Source organism: Buteo buteo, chromosome 1 (genome assembly GCF_964188355.1).
Source record: "Buteo buteo chromosome 1, bButBut1.hap1.1, whole genome shotgun sequence".
In the NCBI taxonomy this organism is placed as follows: Eukaryota; Metazoa; Chordata; class Aves; order Accipitriformes; family Accipitridae; genus Buteo; species Buteo buteo.
This window is the reverse complement of record NC_134171.1, coordinates 49,676,589-49,696,732: the sequence shown is the minus strand read 5'-3', so window position 1 is coordinate 49,696,732 and position 20,144 is coordinate 49,676,589. Positions and strand designations below refer to the sequence as shown.

Sequence of the window (20,144 nt, the reverse complement as noted above, 5' to 3'; positions counted from 1 at the left end):
GAGCAACAGCATCTGCTGATAAAATGCTCAGTAAATACAGCTGTATCAATACAAGACTGGAGATATTTGGGGTAATGATCACATCAGGCAACAGCACCTGCCACATAGTCAAGAACAACATAAGGAACAAATGGCATATTTAAGTGGGGCAGAGCTCCCAAATGTATTTGTTAGACAAGCCATGTATCCCAACACAGTAAGCGTACCAAAAGTATTCTTAAGCACATTTTCATGATTTCTACTTCATAATGTTGCCATATAATTGGTGAGTTGAAATAGTATTACTGCAATTCTTTTTTTCTTTTCTTTTTTTTTAAAAAGCTCATTTTCATTTTACGAACAAAGATGCATAGCAAAAACCATGTAGGTGCCTCATTGACACTGATTTCAAAGCCTATGAAAAAGTGTGCGACTACAAGATACTGCTTCAAGTAGTTATCCTGAAGGTATCAGTTTAATTTATTCTACACAAAGTAAACCGATATGGCAGTTTGAGAAACACAGGCAAGTTCCTTTCCAATACCTGCCTTTAAGGAGCTCTGCATAAGCCAAGCAAATAAAAGACAATTCAAATCAATACAACCTCATGGCAATGCATCAATTCTGAGCAAGTCTAAACCAAGAGGTTGTTTTCCCTGCTCCACCTTCCCCACTCCCCCCCCCCCCCCCCCCCCCAAGGTGGCTGGCATCTTTTCTGCTTTAGGGAACTACTAGAAATATGCCTGTGAACAACCAACCAACATGGCTACAAGAGAATTATACATATGTCCAGGAGAAACTACTGGATGTGTCTGGTAAGAACCACCAGGAAATAAGCATGGCATACACTCTGAGATGCAGGCTTCACTGCAAAGACGGTGCAATTGTACATTAAGTCAGATACCTGTACAGACAAATCTAGCACAATCAAAAAGCTCTGTAGGTTTATTTTCCAGTGTGGCTAGTTGAGGTAAATCCCTTGACTGGAGTTGAAAGACTGACCTCAATTATTGGCACAGAAGTAGAAAATTGCTTGTACCTTACTCAGCTAGGTCTTTAGTCTCGTAAGCAATCTCTGTAATAGGAAACTAAATGAGAAACTAAATCAGCACTACCTCTTTCCACATCAAAAACACGCATCTTTCTGTAATGGGGAGAGGGTGGAAAAAATAAATGAAAATCTACTTATTAAGTATAAACTTGTAGTCAAAACTGTGACCCAAGCTGTCAGCATCAGTTTTCTCTTAAACTACTTTTCTTCCTTCCCAGGCACTGAGATTCTTGACTTTCCTTTCTATACACAATTACTTACTTCACCAATTATACATTAGCACTGTCATTTAATTCTATAGTAATATTTGTAAGAATCGTATTGAAAAGAGGTAAGACATCCTTCATTAAGGGAAAGAAAAAAACATAATTTATTATAGAAGAAATTCCTGTCCTTTGACTGCAAATGACATTTTAGCATAACAGTTAAATTTAATTACTAGGTATTTCAAGAACTTCGCAGGAGAAAGCTGAACTAGATAGCCAAGTTCTTAGATAAGACACAAACTCTATCAGGGATAACCACATTACTACAAGCAGAGCCCACATATCAATTAGCAAGTTTCATGATCCGCTTACAGAGTAGGGAAAATTAACAGAGCAGCAATTATTTAACACCAGTTTTACCCTGCAAGTGAAGGTGTAGGAGCAATTCTACTTACAAAAGGTAAAAATTCAGCCAAACCTCTGCTAGCCTTGGGCAGCAAATGAAGCCATTACTTAACACAGCCAAGTAAAAGCAGAGCAAGTGAGAAGTACTTTTCAAAAAAAAGTGTTGTTGGTATTTGTAGTAATGAAGCATGCTGCAGGTTAAGACAGATGGGGAAGAACCTTGCTATCTACAGAGACACTGAGAATCTGCATTCCTTCCATGGATGCTTTAATATTAAACAAACTACATCTTAATGACAGTTGCATGACCTTTCCAAATGATCCTGCATGCTTGGAATCATTAGCAACTAAACTGTGTAGTATATAAATGAGAAAGAAGTCAAAGGTTAAAAGTGTTGATTGATAGTAATCTCAGAGTATGCATAGTTCTAATGTTACTCCAGTCCAACATAAAAATAAGGCTCTGTATCAGAAGACTAAAAAAAAAATAATAAAAAATTAAAACCAGCAAAGCTTGCTCCAAAATATCTAAACTGTCATGGTAATGCAAAAGTAATTTTGACTGGCAGTTGTAAAGACCATTCATTGTTTAAGTCATTTACTTATCTTAACTTGTTGTTTTTCACTGCTGTAGTTCAGAATAACCAAGGAAGGAGAAAATTTGCCAGTTCCTAAGCCTTTAAAGAGTGATGTAAAAGAAGCTTTAATTAAAAAGGAGAATCCCAGTGAAAAGCAAGAGGAAAAAAATTATATTGCCAATGCATTATTATTCTTTTTACAATCAGAGCAATTCTTAACATGCATCCTTTTTGTCACAGCTGTAGCTGAATTATTAGTTTAAAAACTCTTTAAAGAATTAACTGTTAGACAGCTCAGAAGATGAAAGGCATGAAGAATCTACAAACCCTATGTGTGATCCCTGCAAAAAATAGATTAAAAAAAGAATCTTTTTGTAGTATAAAGCTTTTCTATTTCTCCTGTGCACTCAGAGCAGAGAACTATACATTGCATTCTTATCACACAAGCCATCTGAAAGTGTCTAATATTTATTTTTTAAAGGAAATATTCCTACATCATTTCATATACTGGAAACAGATTTCTTCACAAATAAAAAATGAGTCCTTCTGTTCCAGTTGTATGTATTCCCTAGACTTAAAAAAATGCTTCCAAGTTTTTAGCTGCAACAGCAAGAAAAACCTTTGCAAAGAACACCACTAAGTCTCCGTAGGGATGCAGCAAAGCAATAGCAGCCTCCTCTGCTGCTCAGAAAAGGAGAAAACTACTAACATACACTGTTCCAAAACCACCGCTCCACTTACACAAAATATTCCAACCTTCTCAATTTCGTGTACTGCCTGTACACAAAACAAAAAATTTCTCTAACCATCCTTTATTTCCCGCTACACCTACAAAGCTTGTAGTCTGTTATTCTGAGAGTAACTGCAGACTTTCAAACAGGAGTCCCTTTTCACCTCACATATGCACAAACTGCCCAGTGTAATCTTAGTATTCTTTAGTTTTAAAAATTAATGCTATCCTTCCATACGAAGCCAAAAATCACTGAAAAATAAATCCTTTCTATCCTTGTGGCTCTACATACCAACTTGGACCAAGCACCTCGCAGTAAAAAATTCTGTCCCACTCTGTGCTATTTGAGAGCTCAAAGCTACATATGTGAGCAGGGCTTTAGGTTTGTTTCAGAACATGAGAGATGGGTATTTAAGCTCCACGGGACAGGTCTTCCTGTGGTACATCCTGTGCTAGCTCCACCTAAGTCAACATAGCTTATTTGTTCTATCTCCCCTGCCTCCACTCTCCAGGGTCAACAAACAACCAAGAAAAGACACTCTTGGAACAGCACCATTACTTACACACAAACATCTATTGACTTACAGTTAAACAGACAGTATGGTACCTGGAATCAGAGTATGCTGCAATCAAAGTACACCATTTTTACAAGAAAATTAAGCTGCTTCTCAGCCTTTTGCCATTGTTATATGTAAAGCCTTTGACACCATTTCCCACAGCATTCTCCTGGAGAAACTGGTTGCTCGTGGCTTGGACAAGTGTACTCTTTGCTGGGTAAAAAACTGGCTGGACAGACGAGCCCCAAGAGTGGTCGTGAATGGAGTTAAATCCAGTTGGTGGCCGGTCACAAGTGGTGTTCCCCAGGGCTCAATATTGGGGCCAGTTCTGTTTTAGTACCTTCATCAATGATCTGGACGAGGGGATCGAGTACTGCACCCTTAGTAAGGTTGCAGACAACACCAAGTTGGGCAGGAGTGGTGATCTGCTTGAGGGTAGGAAGGCTCTACAGAGGGATCCGGACAGGCTGGATCAATGGGCTGAGGCCAATCGTATGAGGTTCCACAAGGCCAAGTGCCAGGTCCTGCACTTGGGTCACAGCAACCCCATGCAGCGCTACAGGCTTGGGGAAGAGTGGCTGGAAAGCTGCCCAGCAGAGAAAGACCTGGGGGTGCTGGTCGATGGCCGGCTGAATATGAGCCAGCAGTGTGCCCAGGTGGCCAAGAAGGCCAACGGCATCCTGGCCTGCATCAGCAATAGTGTGGCCAGCAGGACTAGGGAGGTGATTGTTCCCCTGTACTGGGCACTGGTGAGGCTGCACCTTGAATACTGTGTTCAGGTTTGGGCCTGTTGCTACAAGAAAGTCACTGAGGTGCTGGAGCATGTCCAGAGAAGGGCAACAAAGCTGCTGAGGGGCCTGGAGCACAAGTCTTATGAGGACCAGCTGAGGGAACTGGGGTTGTTTATCCTGCAGAAAAGGAGGCTGAGGGGAGACCTTATTACTCTCTACAGCTACCTGAAAGGAGGTTGTAGCAAGGTGGGTGTCAGTCTCTTCTCCAAAGTAACAAGCAACAGGACAAGAGAAAATGGCCTCAAGTTGTGCCAGGGGAAGGTTTAGATTGGATACAAGGAAAAATTTCTTCACCAAAAGCGTTCTCAAGCATTGGAACAGGCTGCCCAGGGAAGTGGTGGAGTCACCATCCCTGTAGGTATTTAAGAGACATGTAGACGTGGAGCTTAGGGACATAGATTAGTGGTGGACTTGGCAGTGTTAGGTTAACAGTTGGACTTGATGATCTCAAAGGTCTTTTCCAACCTAAACAATTCTATGATTCTGTATGTTATATATGAAAGACATCTATTAAAAAATCGTCTTATTACCTTTAGTAATGAATCAAATGCTCAAATATGACAACTGCTGAAGGGGTATCAAAGTGGGTTTTGTGGTTGTAGATCCAACTATACAGAAATTTTTCATCTTTTTTTTAGCTAATCTGTTTTCTGGTTCTTAGAAAGCTCTGGTTAACCAACAAAACCATCACCGTCACAGCCCACAATCCTACAACAAGCAAACCTGCATTTGAAGAGGCCACTAACTTGAAAAGTTAGTGGATGGTTCTGTGTATAGAATGTCTGACCCCTTATGAAGAGTCACCATCACAATCCAAATAGTTAGCACGGAAATAATGTTTCACATTCGTATACCCTAATTTGCTAAGTTTCATGACAGCCTCTAGAGAAGAAAAGGAAATAAATGTTTAAGTAAGAGGGCTTTTGTTACAAAGACTCTTTTTGAACACTGCCTGTTGTGCAGAAGGATTGAGCATCTCCCATAGACAGGCTCAAACACTCCTTTAGACTTCCATCCAGACAAGCAGAACAGGCAAATGTGTTTCCCAAAACCCAGAACAAGAAAAATGGCCAGGGACCAGCTAATAATCCTCCTGCTCTACCCGGTCACTTGGATTTTAAAATTCAGATCCTTACAGAATACATGAAAATACCTTTAGTGCCTTTTAGTGTATTCTCCCCTCAAAACACAATTTGTGGAGAAATATGAAATAGCTCCTGGAATCCCAATTCGAATGGGAAGGTGTGGCATGAAAAGAAAAAATTATATGAAAATTCAAGATGGCATCTGGCTGAAGTGCGAGGTATACGTTAAGGTGAAAGAGGGCTACCATTTTGATATCTCCCAACGACTGTTTCCTACACGTACAATACAACTTTTTGCCATGGACACAGTAAATTGCATCTATTAGTTTCTGTATAATCTTCTGTTTTCCTCTTTTGCCAGAGACCAACTTCAAGCATGCAAGCAAGAGTAAGAAAGGAAACACTCCTTAATACCACAATTTGTCCTAGAGCATGTATATATCTGCCTCTGGAGATCTCACACCTGTTAGTCTTATATGAAGTAGTTATTCTGCCTAATCATAATAATCTGTGACAATATTTGCTGGAATGAATGCAACTAACGCTTCTCAGGAATTCATGGGTTTAAATTTTTAGATTTTTTTTTTTAAAGTGATTGTTTCCTCAGGTGGCTTCAACATTAGACACATTTAATATTAGAAGTATTATGTAATGCAGAATTTTAGATAGAGAAAAATTTATAGAACAAAGTTAAATTCATGGTAGCTTGGGTGTAAGTGATCAGGACTTTTTTCCCCTTTCCACAAAACACATCAAATCCAAACCAAAGCTGAATGAACCTGTAAATTATTTTAACTGTTTAGAAACAATTTCTAAAATAATCAAGAAGCCAATACTCCTCCAAATAAGCAAAGTTCACACCAGTTAAAGAAAAACAACTCATCTTGATGGAAACCTAAAGCCTCCATTAAAACAAAAGATTAAAGCATATTGAAGATGATAGTCATTAGTATTTAAAAACTACGAAACTGGGAATTGTAGAAAGAGTAAGCAAACAAAAAGACACACAAAAAATGGAATGAGGTAAGGATGACATATATTATGATAAAAATAATTTTTAAGAATTAGAACAATCAATATTTCAGAAATCTCAAATAAACCTAACAATATATAGGAAAAAACTTAGAACAGGAAACAGACTACAACTTGGATAACCAGAGGCTGAAACCCAGGTGTCAGTCCAAGAGAAATTAATGCAATGGTTGATATAGAATACAATTAGCAGCACTGATGCCATTTTTTCCATAAAAGCATGCTGGTTATCACCTATGTCAAACACCAGTTTTGACAAAAATAAAATATTGCTGGTGTGATGTATTTGATATTACTACAATTTCAAGAGTACGAAAACGGGTAGACAAACAATCTGAAATAAGCAAGAATGTTAATTTACATGAGCTATTTCCCAGTGACAGTGACTACCAGTAATATGTTCTTGTCCTTGCAGTGCTACAGAATCCCACATGTACTGAGGGATAAAAGCATTTAAGGGCAGTTGCTATGAAATATGTGATACACTGTGAATGTATTTTTTGCTTATGTTGTGGTTAATTGTTACACGACCACTCCTAAGGAACTCAAGAGATACAAAGTCATCACAGAGCACTGGAAATGGATGCCACAAATACGATGCAATCAGTGAAGAATCAGCATTAAGCGCACGTTTCTGCTAAGAGTCCTGCACATATTATTTACTTTGCCCTCCTGAGCTATCTAGTATTTTTATGTAACAGACATGACAGCATTTAATAGGACACAGATCAATTGGAGTGAAAATACAGTAAAGGATCTGATGAGGTACATTGGGTGTGGGAAAACTCTAGTCACAACCAAGTGTCAATTCTTATCTCTAGGTACAAAGGACACAGGCCATACTTACAGAACAGAAGGCTCTCTGAAAAAGGCTTGCATCATGTTAGACAAATCAGTCAAAAATGAAATCTCAATGCAATGCTGCAGTCAAAAGAGTTAACAGAATCATTTGTTATATGAACGGGTAGATATATAGCATGAACAAGTTTTAATTGTCATTGGCGCAGTTGCTACTGGAGTTTTAAACTCAGTTCTGATAGCTAAGATTCAAGATGGATGTTAAAAAATCAGAGAGAGTGTACAGGGAAGTATCATAACAAGAACAAAAAATAGAAAAATATGCCCAATGGACACAGTGTCCTCCTTATTTACATTTAAGAGACCTTTCCGGAGTGAACTTGATTGCTTTATGTATGCAGGAAAAAAAACCCGCTTTGTTAAACAGCTCTTCAGTAGAACATGAAAATAATAAGTTGTAATGATCAAGAAAGACAGGTAACAGGAAAGCAGCAGAGTAGAGGAAAGGTGCAGAAGTTTAAACACTAAATTTTCTAAAAATATGCTTTAGCTTGCCCAGAAGTCAATACAGAGCAGCTTAACATTTTATGCAGGAAATCATACAGGTAACCACAAGGACCCTTCCAGATTCCTAGGTGTTGCTGGTGAACGCAATGAAGACTCTCCTGAATCACTGGCCTTCTCATTTCAAGTGCACATGCCCTTTAGTCATAACATTTTCACAACATTATAGCAACAATTCTCTCAGTTATTTGCACAGAACAGTAGTATAAGGCAAATATTTATATATAATTGTGTATATATATTATATAAACATTACCTAAAATATGAATTTATATAAAATGTATTTACATATAAATACAATGGGGTTTATGCTTCTGGTGAAGTTTAGCAGGTAGAACACAGTGAGCTTGCTGCTGTCAAGTGGAAGTCCAGGTGACAGGCGGCAAACACAAGCAGGATACATTGTGGTGTTACACAGGAACCTTGCCATTTCCTTCCTTAACCACACAGGATCCCACAGACCAGTAAGCAAAAAAAAAAAAAAAAGTCAGATTAGAAAGAGACTTTATTCAGTAGTTTATAAGGAAAGGAATAAAAAGTAGAAGGACAAAGAACAGAGATATCAAAAAGTTGAAATGGGCTGCAGAACAACACCTACGGCAGTAGCAGTTGCTATTTTATTCAGTCTCACTATTATCTTTTGGCATTCAGTAGTGATGAAAACCGCGTGTTGCCAATGTTGCTACGTACCAAACCAGACCAAACTAGCAACTGTGTTGGATCAGGAATGCATGCTTCTGAGGAGCCAGGTTTACATCTGACACACAAACAGTAAGTAGCGGATTCAGCCATCAGAGCCAATACCGGTGGCACAAAGCAAGTTTCACAGGGGTACAGCATACAGCAAGGGAACAGGTAATTCAGTCACAGTTAGGACGAGAACTGTACTAGACTACAAATGCTGAGAAGCATATCTGAAAAGCTAAAAATAAGACTATCAGGTTCAAGTGTCCTAGGATAAGACTATTTTCACTTCAACAGGTAGAACCAGAAATCACTTGTAAATACAGCTGATGAGTCTACAAACATTCCTTTTTCTTCCCAAAACCAGCATATTAATTAGTCATGTTTATTTTTACTCTGGTAATTCATTCATGCTCCAGCACAGCTATATTTCTACAACATCTCTTAACATAGAATGTGTTCCTATAGTTAAATGTTGGTTTATTAATGAATTGGCAACATGAATGTTGCATTATGTCAGTCTTACTGTGTCACCATGACCTAGAGCAGTATCACCTCAAGACATTTTCTAACCTGTGCTGATCCTTCAGGTACACAGTTAAAAACTACCTAAAATAAGAGTTGCACCATGAATCAAGAACAATTCCCAAATACAGTTCGCTACATCGCTCCCCAACAGTTCTTGCAGGACCACAGCCTGCGGGCAGAGCACAGCCGAAAATGGCCTGCGCTGCATGGAAACAATATGCAAAGCGACTATCAGACCACACAGAAATTGTGCATCTATACAAAAATCTTTCAGACAACTTTCTTCAGTCTAAACCAGCTTGTTCAGTTTATGTCAAATACGTCTTAAAAAAAGAAGAAATCTGTATTCATTATTGGAGATGATTAAAAAAAACCTTCAGAACTGACCACCACTGAAAACTATGCTCTGCTCTGTCTGTATATAAATTGAGCATGGTTATTTACAAAGCATTTCAAAAAGTTTCCAATTCAGAGACTTAAAAATATATTTTTGAGTGTAAGCATTTCCTACATTAAATATCAAGTCCATACTGTATGCAAGTTGTTATACGATACTCAGTAAGTCATACTATATCTGGAAAAACCAAAGCATTGGAATAAAAACAAGAATTTGAGTTGTAAAAAGCCAACTGAATGACATGAAATAGAACAGTATTTCATTCCAAATTAGAAAGCATATACTTCAGTACCTTGAACAGTAGAATTATCAATAGAAAATTATATAACTTACTAAAGACTCATGTTAAAACATTATGACTTTTCAAAAACTCAAAGATGTGTGTTTAAAGTATTTCAACTAACAAGTGAATTACAAACTAATCGCTATTACCAAAATCATATTGCTGCAGCTTCCAGAAGCAAATGTTCTTCCTATCTACCTGTTCTAGTGCATCTTCAAGACTGATTCTCCATCTCTATACATTTGTGTTCCTAGTCAAACACATAGGGAACCCTCTTAACTTACATTAATCGATTTTTTGAGGTTTTGTTTTGGTTTACATCACTTTTTTTTTGTTAAAGTACATTGTAAAAATTTGAGGGGTTTTTGTCATTTTGTTTTTTGAAAGGTGAGAGGACACTAGGTGTTCTATTACCAATTAATGATTAAGAAAAAGAAATTGGTACATAGGCTTAGGAACATTATTATTCCACAAGAACAGTTGCCTGCTCCTCTTTTTTATTAGTATCACCACTTTCATTATTCTTTCAGTTTTTGCTGCTGCTGCTAAGAGTTAACAGAATTCCTCTTTCCTGAAAAATTTGGAAAATATGGTGAACTACTGACGTACACTGGAGCTAATACACCAAAAACATTTTTTTTTTAAATCTAAAATGTTAGGTGATATAAGTAGCAATAAAAATACGAATATTTATTTCCAAATTCTTATTGCAAATCCAAAGTTCTCAACAATCATTGCACACAATTTACAAGGTCCTCACAAGCAGGATACCATACAACATTACGTAATGATTTCTACCTGAATGACTGGCTAACACACTTTTTTTTAACCCGTATTTTGTCAATGAACTCACTATAACCTGGCCAGAACAAAGAACTTGATGTTTCTGTAACATTCCACCCTATTTTTTCATTACAACTTTTTCATCTAAATGAACCAGATATTCTCAGAGAACACCACATATGCACAGTCGCTTACCCTCCCTCTTGCCTACTTTGAGAAGGAAAATATCACAAATAATGCCAGGAGGGTGTTATTAAGTGTATAAATATTTTTACATGCTAACTTATAAAGAATCACCTTGATCTTTTGAAGATAGACATCAGAGTTCCATTCCTTAAATATATAGGAGTATTTGCTCATGTCAAATGCATGCAAATAATTTGATTATTAACAATTAAAACAGTATAGTTTTTGTGGACTGCATAAATTCTTCATAGCAAGCTCTTTAGGAAGCAGAATCTTTGCTTCATTGTAAAACCTTAGTTTAAGTTAAATATGCAAGTTATTTTCCAAAATCCAGAGTTAGCAAGGATTAAGAACACAAAAAAATGTAGTTTCTCACCTTTGTCTTTATGTAGAACGGCGATGACTGGTGAATGGCCAAGTCCATGAGGCTATTGGAATTTGTGACACTGTTACTGTTAGCATGTTCATCTTCTCTACTGCTGTCATCAGACTGATCGAAATCATCACTCTCCTGATCCATTTCCTCCTCCTCTTCCACCTCCTCCTCTTGATCACCAGCATGTTCTTCATCTTCTTCCTCTTGGTTACAAGTGGATTCTTCATCCACTGTAATAAGTCTATTGTTATTTTCTTCTAACTGTTCCTGCTGAGACTCATGCCTGTCATCAAATCCAGGTTCTTCTCCTCCTATCTCCCCATTCCTCCCAATGTGCTGCTCCTCTTGTTGTCGTCTTTGCTGCTGCTCCTCCTCTTCTACGACCCGATTCATCTGCTCCTCATCTACTTGGCTTGAGGAAGCATTACCTCGAAGAGATCCACCAGTTCGTCGCCTCTTGCTGCCCACAGAGAGCAGTTCCTGATTCATTTCCAAAAGCCAGCTTGCTACTTCTTGGACCTTGGCTAGGCTATCTGAAGATGCAAATGCGTTCACATTCTAAGGAGACAAAAAAGGAAAAAATGGGAAATTACAGAAGTTACATTTTTTTAATTATATAAAGTATTAAAAACTTATTTCATTTTATTACTCCTGACAACTTCAAATTCCAAGAAACAAGGAATAATTTCTACTTGACAGACAACTGGAAAAAACCCAGACTGCAGACAACTTTGTAGCAAGAGAGTTATTTCTTCTTTCAAACAGTCTGATCATGATCTCTGTAAGCACCATATTCTGCAAAATTCAGAACTGCTTGCCCTCCTAGAGAATCCACAAGAACCATTAACATACATGTTAACAGAAGATCCAAGTATGTAACATTACTTGCTAAAAATTGGACAAAGATGATTTTCAAATTGCATTCTATTTTCCCCCTCATCTGATTACAGACTTTATATATTACTCACAAATGATGAACTGCTTTTGGTCTTATGCCTTAAGAGCAGGCATATTTTCAGGTATAATTGAAAGTCGGATTTCTTGTTACTATGGTTTTCTTTTAGATAAATGAAAAAGAGAACACCCACTGAAGAATACAGCCTTATCACTTCCAAGTCTTAAACTGGCCACAGAGATGTCCAGTGGTCAAAAGCAGACATCACTAGGCAGCCCATGCAGCCCGGAAATGGCGCATACCTCACCTGGCAAAAAAAGAATCACTCATAGCAGTAAAGTTCTCCAAACTCTAAGAAGCTACAATAATTGGTTAAATGAGACTCGGAGAAGTTAAAAAATTGCTGAATTTAGGTGCATATTAACAGAAATTGAAAAATACTAATGCAATTTCCAAATTGTCCACACATTTGGCTACACATGTGCATGCAAACAGTATACAAGAACAGATGGATATAACAGAGTCTAGCTAGATCTTAAATTTGGTATTAGATTTCCAGCTGTACAACCTTTGACACTGGCACACTGTGACTCCAGTTCCCCTAGATGCAAGTGATGTGTTGAGTAGGTGAAGTCAGACATGAACTCAAGTAGTCAGATTCACAGGTTGCACATGAAAATCTGTGCAAAGAGAAAAAACCTAGCTTTTTCATCGTGTATAGAACCACTGTCCTCAGGTGTTCATAGACCACACCACACATGCAGCAGGCTACACTGTGAGAGAGAGATTCAGAAAGCACAATACAACACTGGAAGGGAGCAAAACTACCGAGTCTCCTTGGAGTAGGAGCAAAGGATGTATGTTTCCATGAGTACTTCAACACAGGAAGATATTCTCCTAACCTCTCCCACCCACCTCTCCTCCTTTTTTAGGAAGTCCTCTATGTCTTATAGTTTTTAAAAAAAAGGTGGGGTTTTTTTTCAAAACAAAAAACCTAGAGCCTTGGATGATGGAGGTGTTGAACAGATAAACCCCAACTTTGCTCCACGACAACTGTAAAAACATTCAGCTTACTGGTGAGGAGGGAAAAAAGTACCAGAAACAGTAACTCCAAGATAATTTCCGTTGTGTTGTACCACAAAAGCCACAGAAACACATTTACAGGCGTTTTTCAAGTCTTGCACTGAGAAGGATTCATAGATGGGATTCTGCACACTTGTCTCCTCTTCCTCGGGGAAACATTACTTACATCCCAAAGACATGGTTCTCAAGTTTCCACATATCTACCCAGATGACAACTGCCCCCTGTCGTGGGCTCAGTAACAAAGCACCACGAAGCCGCTCGCTCACTCCTCCCCCTGGCCCCAGTGGGATGAGGAGGAGAAAATATAAAGAAATGCTCGTGGGTCGAGACAAGGACAGAGAGGGATCACTCACCAATTATGGTCATGGCCAAAAGACAGGCTCAACTTGGGGAAGAAACAAAATCAATTTAATTTACTACCAACCAAATCAAAACAAGGATATCAGGAAGTAAACCCAAACCTTCAAACACCTTCCCCCCAGCCCTCCACTCCTTCCTGGCTCAACCCCACTCCCGGTTCTCTCCCTCCTCCCCATGGTGGCGCAGGGGGACGGGGAATGGGGGTTGGGGTCAGTTTGTCACACCTTGTCTCTGCTGCTCCTTCCTCCTCAGGGGGAGGACTCCTCACTCTTCCCCTGCTCCACCGCGGGGTCCCTCCCATGGAAGACAGTCCTTCACGAACTGCTCCAGCGTGGGTCCTTCCCACGGGCCGCAGATCTTCAGTCACAGACTGCTCCAGCGCAGGCTTTCCCATGGAGTCCCGGCTATCTTGGGGGGCATCTGCTCCCCCGCTCCCCTCCATGGGCTGGGGGGACACAGCCTGCTGTCTCACCAGGGGCTGCAGGGGCATCCCCTCCTCTGGCGCACCTCCTCCCCTCCTTCCTCACTGACCTCGGTGTCTGCAGAGGGGTTCCTCTCACATTCCAATCCCCCTACTCACTGCAGGTTCCCCTTCTTAAATCTGTTCTCCCAGAGGTGCTACCACTGTCACTGATGGGCTCAGCCTGGGCAGAGGTGGATCTGACTTGGCGCCGAGGAAGCTTCTAGCAGCTTCTCACAGGAGCCAGCCCTGCGGCCCCTCCCCCACTACCAAAACCCTGCCACACAACCCCAAAACACCCCCAAATAAACCCCTATGAGCTCAGAAGCTGAAATATTGTTCCAAAGAAAGTGTCCACTAGCAATTAGCTCAAATCAGTGAATCAGAAGCTAATACTAAAAGACAATTAAGCTCCATACGTGAAGGCAAGGACATGATGGAAGCAAGCAGAGGCTGTGCTGACTCCTGCTTTTACCAGTGGAAAAAAAGCATTATGGCACTGGGGTGCACATGACCCAAACCACAAGCTAATGACTCCAACCTCGAGTGCAAGGGGCATCAAAACTCAATGTGTTTAATTTTCTATATATAGTAAGTAGCACTTGAGAAAGAGTGCACTCTTCATGGCATCTAAGAGAAGTGTTTTCACTTAACATTTTTTCCCAAAGCCTGGAAACCTTAGCATATTGGAGTGATATGTAATAATTCCATTTCATCAAATGTCAAATTTGGTTGCATATATAATCTGAGGTTAGTACAACCTATTTATCAGGCTTGTGACATAGTTTGGGCATTGAACATGACAACACTACATCTTATTTTCTCATGAAAAGAGAAAATATTTGCATTTTTTTAAGCATTAAATCCCGTAAAAATCAGTAATTAAAAACAAAAAGAAAAAAAGACCAAACAAGAGATTTACATCTTTACAATCTAGCACTTTTAGCTTCCACCACAAACGATTCTCTAAATAGCCAGGAATGAAGCTTAAAAGTTTTAATCGCATTTTTTCACTATTAAGAGCATTATTTTAAATATATGCATCAATTATTGGTTTAGGACTTACTTGATAAAACTGCAAATGCTGCAGTTGTTTCCATAATTTAATACATACTTTCAATTTGTATCTATAAGCAACCAACATGAAAGGTCAGCATTGAAATACTTAAGTAATAAAATGCATGATTCTGCCAAATGCTTAAGTGACAAAGATAACACTATTGTTACTGTTAATATACCCAGATGAAATACCAGCCAATTAAAAAAATGAACATACAGTGGAACTATTCTATATTTCTAATTATTCCTACATTTTTGTAGTGATCAATTCAGAAAATTAGCTTCAGTCATAAGTGATTTCAGTTTTACTCTGTATTTGCATGAATAAACTCAGCGTGGTTTTTCCAGAAGCCTGTAAAATGCATTATCAAAATTTAATTACAAGCAGTGCTACATCAGAAATCATCAATATGCAAAGAGGCAATGCATTCACTAAAGAACAGATGGATGTACATTATCTGAGAGATTTGAAACATTAAAGCTGCCTTCTGTCACGTAAGCGCTTTCAGAATTAACTACTGTCAGCTAATACACAAGATACTATCATTTCCATATATAAGGTAGATGAGAAATAAGACAGGATTATTATTTTGCAGGAAGAAGTGTATTTACAAATCAACTACCAGAGAACTAAAATCCTGTGTTTTCAGCTAGTACAGTGTCTCCTTCATTTATACTCTCAGAGTCCAAAATGACTCAAATCAGCTAAACCCCAGCAGATCCATAGAGGAAAGCTGTTGCTTTCCTACCCACCTCAGACCGCAAAGAGATTTTTTTAGACAGGCACCAAAACATTGCAGTGCAATGGCAATGCTTTGCATAAACACACAAAACTCATTAAACTTGGTCAACTAGTCTAACATGGCAACTCACAGGTAAGTTTCATAACACGTGCAGCTGGTCATATGGAAAAGCAAAATACAAGGAATCCCTAAGGAAAATGGAAGTCCCTGGACTGATCCAACTGTAAATTCAGAGTTGATGAATGCATCCCCCATCTATATTGAAGATTAAATGCTGCTTAAGCAGAATTCTTCAGCTTTATCCATTAAATTTGCACATAAGATAGATTATAAAAATAACCCAGAACAACAGTTGCTCAAAACCACCTGTAAGAAATGCCAAGCAACACTGGGAAACCTTAGAGAAACTCCTCAGGTTTATCTATTACAGGTTGCACTGTGTACTGACAGAGAAGGACAACCACTTCACTTGCTTTACTGCTTAAGTATCTCTGTCCCTCTAGTAGATACAAAAGTTGTTAAACATTTTTAACCTATAAAAACATATAACTATATGAAAATCAGGAAATATCCATCAGTACTGCTCGTTTTTATTATTCCTTTTTTATCACTTGAAACTGTAGAGAAAAAAAGGGAAATTAGGCGCGTGCAGAGAGGTGAGGGTGACGTGTAGAGAGTGGGGGGGCGTTGTCAGGGTTTTTTTTAAAGTATAGCAGAACTTGAAAAGGTTTTAAAGAATTAACTTTGAAATTAGAGAGTTAGACTGACTTAGATACTAACCTAAGTCATGCTAATACCGATCAGGACAGCAATTAGTGAAAGGTCACAATAGTTACAGTCACAACATGGTTTATGGGCAGTGGACGCTCCTGGAACAAATCTTTTTGAGATTACAGATTTGGTGGACAAAGACAACTGGACTAACACAAAAACTTCTGTAGATATTTGATTAAATCCTGCCTAACATTAATATAAATAACCCAGTAAAAAAGCTGAGATATATTAAACTGAGTAATACTGAATTATAATTGAGGTAAATAGAAAGTAAAAAAGGATCATCCTAAAGATCTCCTATGATTTCATTTCAACTTCCCAATCTACCTCCTGAAAGAAAAATAAAATCCTTATAAGCACACTTTGCCCAAGATTGACACTGGCGTGTTGGTAACTTAAAGCTAGGCCTACATTAGCAAGCAGTGCAGTGCAGTAGGGACAGACATGCAAACCTGAGACTTGACACCCACAGAATAAGGGCTCTGGGGAGGAGAAAGGCCTGTTTTTTCCAGACCAGCTCTGACCCTGGGGCCTAAACTGACCCTCACAGCTGGAACACATCTTCTGGTTTAGTTTCACCCAGAAGGTGTTGGGACAGCTGTGATTTAACTCATTCTATTGGGGAGCAGGTGTGGACAATCAGGAGTTACCCTTTAAAAGCATACTCTTGATCTAAATCCAGACTAACACGCAAAGTACAAATGTACATAACAATGGGTACGCACCAGCCTGCCAGCCACCTAAGACCCGTTAAACCCCGTTGAAAAACATGCGTACAAAGAGAATTAAATGCAGCATCAAGCAGGTAGAAATAAACAACATAATTAGCACTGATAAAATTGTGGACCATGTCCCACAAAAAAAGGAAAAAAAAAATATTTTGAGTGTATGGCCATGATAGCAATCCAAAACATCACAAGCAAGCAACGTACATGCTGTTTTAAAGAAAACATTTCCTCATGCAAGGACTTGGCAAAGACAAAATACTTCCGATAAAGCCACAACTTAAACTAAAGTTATGAGCATTAAACAGAAGTTACAGGAGAATAATTTTGCTGCGTTAGAGGATGGCAAACTTGATCATAGTAACGGACTCCTTGAGTCATAAAATTCTGAGTTTAATACATTCTACAGAAGAGGAAAATAAACAAACACGTATTTCATCAGCACAAAATGTTGATTAGAGCAAGATTAACATACAGCTTTAAAAACTTTCAATAACTTTTCTTCAAATTAAAATACATCATTAACAATGCTTCTCATTCTACAAGCATGCACTTTTTCTAGGAACAATAAACTACTACTTCCAAATGTATACACACCTCAATTCTCTCGGTCAACTCCATTATTCATGGCTCCAAGCTCCACAACAAATTAGCAGCTAAAGAGATTCTCTGCTCCTGTTCTGCTATCACCCTGCCCACCAAAGCCCTGCCAACACTTCGTGGAGCAGCACACATAACTTTTCTGTGGGATTAGAAGTTATCCTGCTCCCTTTTTCACTCTCCCTAGATACTTTAACAATCAATTCATGTTGTTTATTCAGTGCGAAGTGGTCAAAGTAACCAACACTAAATGAAAGTCCTCCTCTAATTACTTACTTATGTCAAACATAAATCTGACAGCACACAAAAAACTAGATTTACTATTCATTAAATTTAAAAAAAACCACAATTAGTTTCCTGTGCAAATTTAATTAAGCCCAGCTGCCTCTAATCTTTGTGTGTGGCCAGTTTTAATTATTCCCCTCCCTACTGTAATCTGGCCCCAACTTTGTATCTACCTTTATGAGGCTTTTCAAGTCCTTGCGCCCTGACCTCCCCTCCTAAATGTTTCATGAACAAAGACAATTCCAGTTTTCCCACCACATGTGGTCTACTGTAAGATGTCTCCCTCCCTTCTGTTCACCTGCTTCTATTAACCCCACAATCCTATTTCAACAGACCTTATCCCTTCTCTCCCTATTTCATTAGCCAAACTTACTTTTTTCTCCCAGGACTGCCTCTTAACACAGCTCCCTCTCTAATCCCATGCCTCAGTCTCCCACTCCCTTTTGGCCTGCAGTGCTACTTTACAGTCCCAGACGTTTTGCTTCATTCTGATCCATTCCCCACAGAAAGTGAACAGATTTAGGTGAGAGACAATAGCTGACAATATGTGGGTTGTAAAAGCATGACAGAGCAATGTCCCTTGCTATCAGTTATGGGGACAAACACACGGAAGCCATTAAAAAAAACTTTGTTTTAACTCTGGGCTGGAAAGACAAAAGGGTATGGAGGACCTATCACATAACCCTACTTCTTTTGGTAGATACAGGTAAAGTATTTAACATAGGATAAAATATTAAATAGCACACAAAACCCACTAGAGAATGATAATACAAAAAGTAGTTTAGGAAATGAGTAATTGCTACAGGAATTTACATATATTTAGCAGTACTTAAGCTGAGTGGCATGATAAGGAAATATCAGAGGTAGAAGAGATATTAATAGACCTTTAATGAGAAGTTTAGAAGAAACAGCCTGAGCTACAAGCAGTCAACATACGTATTCTTTAGATTATGATAAAATATGTATGCTCATGTTTTATTACTTTATACAGATTAAGATATTTTCTATCACTAAGAAAACAAGAGTCCAGCATTCAGATTCCATTCTTCCGACCTTCAGCTACATTCATACATACATTTCCATCTGCATATGTCCAAACCCTCCTTTAAAACTCAACTGCCTAATCAAAGATACGATTTTCTGTTCAATAGGTCTTTGTCCTGTTAGTCTGGAAGAATAAATTCTTCCATTTTATGGATCTATCATTTGTTTTCTTCACATTTTTTTTTTCCATAGTGTTTCCACACGATCTCCATTTGTGCACATTTATCATCACAGAACATTAGCTTTTAATGTCAATTCTTTATTCAGAAACAAATAACATTGCATTGCATGACTAAGCAGATGAACAAAAAACCCTTTTCAGCCATCACTATAAAAGCCTAGTCTCTTTGATACAGGTTCACTTAACTCTCACAGACAGTGACTGTGGGTATAGAGTGGGAAAAGCTGCAAAAGGTGCAACATGCTTCCTTGCTCTGCATACAGGCAGGGCACACACAGATTTATCCACAACCACCAGCAGGGTTCATGCACACACAAACACAGAATCTGGATGTATTACAGCTAAAATGGATTCCACGGATTCTCTTTGCAACAACAAGAGGACTGTCAAGTCTTAATGGTTCAAACCATAAGCCCTTTTCTTCCCTCCTTGTGTGTTCTCCTCAAAAACAGGACTGCTCTGGCTAAAATTCTACACAGAAGAGATTAACTCAGAGTTGGGGGGTGGGGGAGAGGGATAAATATGAGTTAAAATAGCAGGTTTTAACACTCAGCACAGAGAATCATGCTATAAAATGCATTAATAGAGATCTGATAACAAAGCAATCAACACATAACAGGAAGAGAGGAAACCACTGATTATTTTTTTTCTGTAAATACTTCTCCATAAGTAATTTGTGACCTTAATTCTTGTGTTTGAAGTGTTAAAAAAAGCCTGCATTTTCCTTGTTTAATAAAGGAGAAAAATATCATAGCAAATAATTAGTCAATAGTGTGTTACACAAGTTATGTTTTTACCTTAAAATTTGACACTTAAGAAAATGAGAATTACTGTAAGATACTGTGGTAAGGATGGGGCAGAGGTTAAGAGGGAAATATGAAAGTGACCCATGAGGAAATTGTTGAAAGCCTCCATCACCCA

The 20,144-nt window shown here is 38.5% G+C and overlaps 1 protein-coding gene across 7 annotated transcripts in view; it reads right to left on the bottom strand.

The window, feature by feature from the left end:
* FBXW7 (F-box and WD repeat domain containing 7) overlaps positions 1 to 20,144 on the bottom strand; it is a 195,342-nt gene that overhangs the window by 101,855 nt on the left and 73,343 nt on the right. For 3 of the 7 annotated variants that reach the window (XR_012650680.1, XM_075029865.1, XM_075029856.1), the window contains exon 2: positions 11,014 to 11,571. Coding sequence is in view for 6 of the 7 variants with exons in the window: in XM_075029865.1 (XP_074885966.1) it covers positions 11,014 to 11,502 (489 nt within the window). In the remaining variant the exon portion in view is untranslated. The other 4 variants (XM_075029874.1, XM_075029881.1, XM_075029903.1 and 1 more) reach the window with 4 other exon arrangements.